Source organism: Drosophila mauritiana, chromosome 2L, assembly GCF_004382145.1.
Source record: "Drosophila mauritiana strain mau12 chromosome 2L, ASM438214v1, whole genome shotgun sequence".
In the NCBI taxonomy this organism is placed as follows: Eukaryota; Metazoa; Arthropoda; class Insecta; order Diptera; family Drosophilidae; genus Drosophila; species Drosophila mauritiana.
This window is the reverse complement of record NC_046667.1, coordinates 5,710,039-5,717,934: the sequence shown is the minus strand read 5'-3', so window position 1 is coordinate 5,717,934 and position 7,896 is coordinate 5,710,039. Positions and strand designations below refer to the sequence as shown.

The following is a 7,896-nucleotide window of genomic DNA, read 5'->3' as shown; positions in this document are numbered from 1 at the left end:
CATAAGAGGCAATTAATTTTACAATCTAAGTAGTTGCCATCCAGATACACTAGGGCATAGGCAATATACTTAACTACATTAAGCATGCGTAACTATTGGTAGTATTCTTAAGTGTTATTCCACATTCGTCTTCAAGCTATTTAGCTGTTATTGAAGGAATTATGAATTCCGACCTTAGTCGTGTGGGAAAACAAGTGATTAAAAACAGGATGGAAAGCTACAGTCGAGTCCATCGATATAGGGATTATTTCCAAATAAATAGCACTTAAAATTCAATTTCGTAATCTATTAAAATGGTACAGAAAGGCACAAAAAAGGCGAGCAATATGCGAAGCCTTGGTGGCAATAAAATCCTAATAAATTATTTTGAGGCCACAAAGCCTCTTATTCTATGGAAAAGGAAACTATTCTTTTGAAGCCATAAATTTAAGGCTACATATGTTGCATTCAAAGTACCTGACAGTTCGTTTTGTTGTTCAGTAAATCAATAGGCAATATCTTACTTTATTCTTTAAAATAGATATTGGATTGCAAGTGGTTGAGTGATACCTATATTCAAATGTGATTTTATTCTTTACTTGGTATTTTATTATATGGAAAATAGTTTGGATTACATAGTTCGTTTTGTCCGTAATGAAATTATTCAGTTAAATCGTTAGGAAAATGTTGTTAACAGGAAACAGGCGGTTACTTATCATCTGGCCACTAATTAAAACAAGCCGCAGGCGGAAAGGCAAGTGCCCGACTGATAGCGAATTCCAACTTTGGGGAGTTGGCCAACCTCTAATGAATAATGACCGCCCGGAGGGGCGTAAAAAGAAAAACGCAGTCCGAATGTCGGACAGCACTTTGCGCTTAGCGTGCGTGAGCAAATCAAACACGTCCTTGAAGGACGAATACGTGGCGGGTACTGGCTTAATGGAGGCAAAGCGGGCCGTACCAAAATATCCACTGGCATCGACAATTATACAATCGATTTGATGCCAGTCGCCAGTTGGTTCGCAGTTCCCAGTTATCCAGATGAAACTTTTTCCAGGTCTAGTCGGCAAAGTTTTCGCCAGAGCAGCAGGTCCTTTCGTTGGATGGATGGATGTATATTGACCCAGCCAACGTCCTTTCGCTTTGCATACTTTGCGCCGCAGTGCCAACGCAATTTGTTCCAATGTCGTGTGTCACGTTTGCTTTCATTCTGGCATGGCTTTGGCTCCTTGGCTTTTGTTTGGCATTTTGCTGTTTGCGCTTGTGCCATTTTACCCCCACCACCCAACCCCCTCGCAACTGCAGTCCACCATTCCAGTTTCTGCGTCCACCTTCCCTGCATTTTATACGTTCATTGGCTTTGATGTTGTAGCTGGAAGGACTAATGAACCCTTTGGCGAACGGCGTTGCCGGCAAAGGCCCATAAAGCTCAAGCGAACACCGCTCACATTGAGATAGATAACACGAACACTGGCCATACATGGATTTTATAGTTCCTTTGTTCCACGCTCCTCCACATAAGACATTTTTCGGTCTGAATCTGGAGCAAAGGGGACGCTAAAAGAAGAGTTATAATTCTGGGATGGCAATGTTTATGCTCTTTGAGGCTTTGAAGGATTGGGCCGTTATGGTTTCGCTACTACATTCTTTATGTGGCTGCAATTGGAATTTGGGTTTGTAGATTTCCATGCCAGTCGCTCTAAAAATTGGAGCATATTATCTATAGTTAAATTACAACTTTTTTTTACATTTAGACAGTTTGTAGTGGCAAAAATTGAGCTTTCGTGTCAGTCAGAATAGTTCTATGACAGTTTAATTGGCGCTTGAACCACATGGAATTTGGTGTTCAACTGGACGCAAAATAGAAAACACGACAACTTCATGAATAACTAATAGTGTGTGTAACTGGACAAATGTAAGCTAATACAATGTTTATAGTATCTGTAGTATACTATCAGATTTTTATAATGTTGCCATGGCACAGTTTCGAACATAATTCATTTCAGGAGTTAGTATACATTTATACACATTTTTTTTGGAACCTGATATTTCATCAATTTGTAGGCACAAACAACAAGCATTACAGAATTTATATTAAATGATGCCCAATATTTACCTCTGGCACAGCATTTATAATTCAATTAGTTTGATGATTCACCTGGAGTGGCGAGGAAAGGACGCGCTGCGTCTCAAAAGCCAGCGGAAGTTATAATTACCGCAAACGGTGGCCGTTTCTCGGTTACAGGTGGGCGTTGAGGTCACCCCTTTCGTCACCGTTATTGGCAAAAGCCCGGGGCACGTTTCGTGTCAATAACTTACAATTAGCTTGAAGTGCCCGGGCTGAGGGCGGTGGTTGTGGGGGCGTGGCCATTCATCCACTTGGGCCATAACTAATAGATAATAATGACACGACCACGTCAAAAGTAGATGGTATTGAGGTTCATTGGCCCTCCCATCCTAATTGCCGGGATAGGGGACAAAGTTCACTGAGCTGCAGGTTGTATGGAGCATGCGATTCTCGTGTTTATATTAATCAAAAGGTCCCAGGAATAGTGCTGGGAAAACTTAATAAATTAAAGTCGAAAATATCAAACTAACCGGCAGTAAGAAGGGAGAAATGTATATTTTTGTAACATGACGCGCACCTTATTTGGAAGCTAGAAAAAGCTGAATTAGTCTAGATGATTCATCCTGAAATATTTAAAATATATATATCTTAAGTTTAGCAACTTTAAAGATTCAAACAAAACCCATTCTATTTGTTTGAAACTTTAAAATGGCTTTGGCCTGCGGTGGCGATAAAAGCAAATTGCACACAAGCGCAAATTTTTGTTTGCAACAGTTGGACAACCGGTGGTGGTAAGTCTTCCAACTAAGAGCCATTATAAGTTCAAAATTCTACTTAAATTTGATTACACCTACTTAGCTCAGAGCACACTTAAAAGTCTATCGACATGAGATTGCGGATTCAGCAGCCGAGAGATATATGGTGGTCACTCGACAGATCGAAGACGCCCTCGAAAATGTCCTTTGCCAATAGTGTACGAGTATTGTATCTGTATCGCTGTGGAAATAGAAGGCTGCAAAAGGAATGGCAGTCCGGGCTTATAAATATAAATGCCGTCAACGCCTTGAGGCGCCAAACATATTGAAATTGTCTTTTTGCACGACGGTTCAATGCACAGACTTAAAAATTTTGCCGTCTGGTCAAAGTTGAATGGTCAGAATGTTGGGGAAAAAAAAGTGAACTCTCCTGGTGTGTTTTTCCAAGCGGTTTGTTAGTAATTTAATTGCCAAATGCAAATTTCGAATTCCCTGCGCAGATTTTCCCTGACATTAAATACAAGAAAAATAATGACTAGCATAAAATTAGGCAGAGTGCTGTTCAGGTGCAACAGATTGAACTTTGAACGAATTTTAGTGGAAAACAGAAATTAAATTTTATGGACTATAGGGTGCACAATTGTTCTATAAACTTAGTCGCTTTGCAATTGCTTAACCAAGCTTAAATAAACAAATATTTGCTGTTGGCTCGAGCACAATTTGCCGATGCTCAAAGGGTACTTGTAGATATTAGTGAGGGAAGAACCTCTTCAATGGCTGCACCAGTAAATGGCGACATTTGGAGAACTATTTACACAATATCCTGTTTCAGATTCCGTACATAATTATCTGCATTGGTATGGCAATCAACTCCCGAGAAATGAAAGGGTTTGCATCGCTGCTGGATTCTAACAAAAGGAGATAAATCAACACAACCAAAAATCTGTGGGACAGCAGCACCTTTTCCTTATTGGCCATAACAAAATAAAGGGGAAAAAAATATGGCACCAAACCAGACAGAAAGTGTTTGTTGAAATAGTTAATTCCCTAGGGTCCACAAAGCTGCTTTACTTTTATGTTTGAAGAACTTGAGCTTCAGCTAAATTTCTTTAAGAAAGAGTAGGCTCAGCATTGTAGGTAAGAACGAGTTAAGCTGAGATAAATTTTACATTCATTTCTCTTCCCGACATAAGCAGAGAAACTCCAAAATGCCAGCAGAAAAGGTAAGATACTTTTCGTAGATTATCAAAACATATGTTATATATCTATTTTTCTTTATAAAATTACAGCCCCCCGAGTTCAAGTTTCCCATGCATGATTTACACTTGAAGCAAACGTTTCGCAATGTAAAAGTGGCCTGCACTTTGTCCCTGATAGCTCCACTTATTTTGTACACCTTACACAACAATCCGCGCAAGAGGAAGTACAGAAACTTTTACTCCAACTACGATCCGATGGATGCGTTCGATCGCATGATGAGTGGAGGCTACCTATCGTCCTGTCCACCGGGCAGTGGTCCCAAAAAGGATGACAAGAAGAAGAAGAAATAGATCAAGGCAGCGACAGTACCTTATCTCAATTCCCATTGAACACCATACAGAATGCCACCTTTCAACTCTTGACAAATTGACCATGTGACCTCTTGTCGGCACTCCTCCCCTTAATGGAAATCAAAATTTACATGAACTAGTTTACACATTACATTACAAATAAATTGGAGCATTGCAAACAATTTTAAAATGTATGATTATACAGACACTATGGCTTTGCATTGTATTTCAGTGCTTCGATTTAATCGCCTTTAAGCGGAGCTCACCAATATGTGTTCGATGATGGCGGAAATCCTTCGAAATGTTGCCTAAAATGCTGAATAAAGGATGTGAAACCATGCGAGATGGGCGTTTGGAGATGTGGGGCAAACCGAAGGAAGGCAGCTGTCGACCGACAAACTTACAGGCAGTATCGAAAATGAAACTTTTCGGTGGCATCGGGGAACAACAAATGCGGCCTCATATAATGCGGGAAATGCATAAAATTTCAATAAACTTGCCGCTGCCTCCTGCATGCTAAGAAAAAGAGGTTCGCGGTTGCATTTCGCCATATTTCCGTAGATGGGTGCTTCCTCCTTCGTCTTATGGTAAATGTGCAGTGTCAGTGAAATGGGGAACTTTATTGCTGGCCGCGTTGACATCCCTCGCGGCATTGTCACGCTGCCTGGCTGGAGGAGCCGAATCTGGAGGAATGGCAATAGGTTTCAGCAAGTGCACTCATTGGTGCCCACCATGCAGCCAAGGAGCTAAGGGGCTAAGGGGCTGAGGGCCATTTGTGCAGCGAACCGCGTTGTTCAGCATGGGAAGCATGTCGCTAATTATCCTCTTCAAAACCTAAGCCCGAAATGTTCTCCGTGCAACTTGTCTTAGGAAATGGTGAACTTTTGGCATTTGCAGCTAAGCCTCTCTCAGCCGCTTCCTGGGCCATATTTAAGCGAACACCAACCGTTCCCAAATGCTGCACTACCTCCCCACTGCTCCTGCCCCTTGCTCCTTTTACTTCGCCGTCCTGGCCGGGACATAAGTCCCGGCTCCAACACACCAAAGCAACTCGCTCGCATCCTGGGAGCCTCAAAGCGAAGCAGACGTGCTTGGCTGAAGAACACCTCAGATAGCAAAACCGCAAATACCACAAACTGCGCCATCTCGACGGAAGCAACAATGGAAATCAGTCAGATGCTGGAGTCCCAAAGTCGCCAGTGGAATGCTCTACACTAAACCTTTTTCTAACTTAAAGCATATATCATCGTCATAGCAACGCTTTATAGCTATTAAATTGACTGTAGCTAGTAACATAATGTAGAGTGTAAATTTCATGGTAGAGATCTTGCTTGAAAGTGTATATACCCCCTCACGTATAGGGTATAAACAAGTTGAGTACTTAACAAAATTTGTCTGGGCTGCTTTTTCGAGAGTGGCGCGGCTATTTTGCATGTTGCTGCCACCTGCCCACATAAACAGAAATGTTCTTGGGCACGTCCTGCTGTCCGGGATTTTTATTCAAGGCAAGGAAACATTTTTATAGCTGTTTCGGGTCATAGAAAAACGGGCAGTTTACTCTTCTCCTAGTCCGGTCTTTCATCCTCCTTCAAGTGTTTGAGTTAGAAGAGGTGTTTTTAGGGTACACTTTTTTCCGTGACCCTTTTGATTGCCAATCGATAGCCAGTGTTAAGCAGTTTTCAAAAGCACTTGGCGCACAGGCACAAACAAATGTGTATTTCATATATGTGCATTGTTGAAGACACTACATCATGTTGAAAGTTTCAACTTCTGCTCTGTGTGCGCCAGCATGTTTTTCGTTCCCAGAAATCAGAGTGTCCCAAAATAGACATTTTGGGGCTGGGGTAAATGCATAATTGCTACTTAGCAGGTCCTCGACTTGCACAGCTCATTAAACCCTTGTTGTGGCAGTGCTCGAAAGTTGGACAAATTGCATGGGACCAGCAGAATGATGGCCCAATTGTGCGCCTCGTAAGACCGAACGACTGGCAGGAGGCTTCGATAAATCAAACTGGCAAAAAGGATTTCCGCCCTGACTTTGACTTGATGTGCATTTAATGGGCGGTTTGCGTCACGAAGGTTTCCAATTGGCCCAGTGCTGGTAGACGGACTGGCCTGCTCGCTTGGAAAATTGCAGTTTGGCAGCTCGGCAAGCTCGCAAGTTTGGCAATCCGCTTACACGTCACGGAAGTCGGGCCAAGCGCCCAAAAGTAGACAACATTCTGCATTATTCTTCATATTTATGAGCCGTAGTGCAGAATGTCGCTTTATTAGGGTAACTGGCTGGGCAGCTCTGCCCTTAGCAAACAAGGCTAACAAATGAACATGCGAAATGCCGATGAGTGAAGCCCCATTTCGAGCAATTGAACTTTTTGATTGAGTTCGGGGGCTTAAGCGATTTGCCAGCTCAAGGGTTTGCACAATGGGTGTTAAATAGATTCAAATTGATTGCAGAAAGCATTTTCAATGCAAACAGATAGTTTAACAATTTATCTGTATGGTGACAGATATATTCAAGATACACAACTCCTGCCGAGGATATAGTTTCTTATTTAAAATTAAAGAGAAATCAAAGATATACAAAATCAATGAGATAAATTAATATTCTTGTTTAAATTTATGATTAATTCCTTGATTTTATATATTGTTAAATTTTTATTAATTCCTTGATTTTATATATCCATGGAATTTAACTTGTTTAACCCAAAATTCGTGGTGTTTAAACTGAGGTGTAAAGGGTAAAACATGCATAAAGTCGGAGTGAAAGTTGCAAATCCGTTGTGGATTCCGTGTGACCTCCTCCTTATCCCTTAGCTTTTTTTTTTAATTATGGTTACGCTGACATAGGCACGTCACTGACAGCAACAAGAACCAGGACACGAGGATACAAGTACATCAGGACAGCAGGACAACCGGCGCTTCTGGCACATAATTTCATTCATTTTGTTTTCATTATTGCACCACTGCTGCTGTCGAGAATTGGAAAGTGATTGCCGTCCTGACAGCTTAATTTAAAAACAGAACTATTGGCGAAACGCTCCGCAATCTGGGCAACTTTAATTCGGTTAGCCCGAAAAATGGATATACACTTTATTATTCCTTCACTTTGTAAACTCGGTAAACCGACGTTTTTGCGCCCGGCGGGCTTTAATAACACTCAACTACCGCATTTGTTTACCCACACAAATAAGGATTTCAAGTGGCAAAATTAGTTTATTTATCCTTTTTTAACAGATATTTCAGACAAGGAACACTTTCTTTTTTTGTTTACTGGAAACAAGTCAATCTATTTGACTTCTTAATGCTTTTTTTGAATTGTTTTAATATAGTTCACTACAGCATGGTAAGGAACTTAAATAGGAAAGGTAGTAAGGTATCTTCGTTCAAATATTTTGTGGGCTACTGTAGCACAACACGTCGGGATGAAAAGCTCTAGCGATGCATAGTTGACGAGACAGGTATCGAGAGAGGTTAAAACAATTGCGATCCACTGCATTTTCCTGCCACCCACCTGTGAATAGCGAAGTGTTCGCCTAGCGGTGCC

At 41.4% G+C, this 7,896-nt stretch overlaps 1 protein-coding gene across 1 annotated transcript; it reads left to right on the top strand.

The window, feature by feature from the left end:
* Positions 1-3,923: 3,923 nt before the first annotated feature.
* Positions 3,924-4,534, top strand: LOC117146544. The gene is made up of 2 exons (XM_033312840.1): positions 3,924-4,025; positions 4,092-4,534. The coding sequence occupies exons 1-2, from the start codon at positions 4,011-4,013 to the stop codon at positions 4,350-4,352; spliced, it is 276 nt and encodes a 91-aa protein (XP_033168731.1). The 5' UTR covers positions 3,924-4,010; the 3' UTR covers positions 4,353-4,534.
* Positions 4,535-7,896: the final 3,362 nt, after the last annotated feature.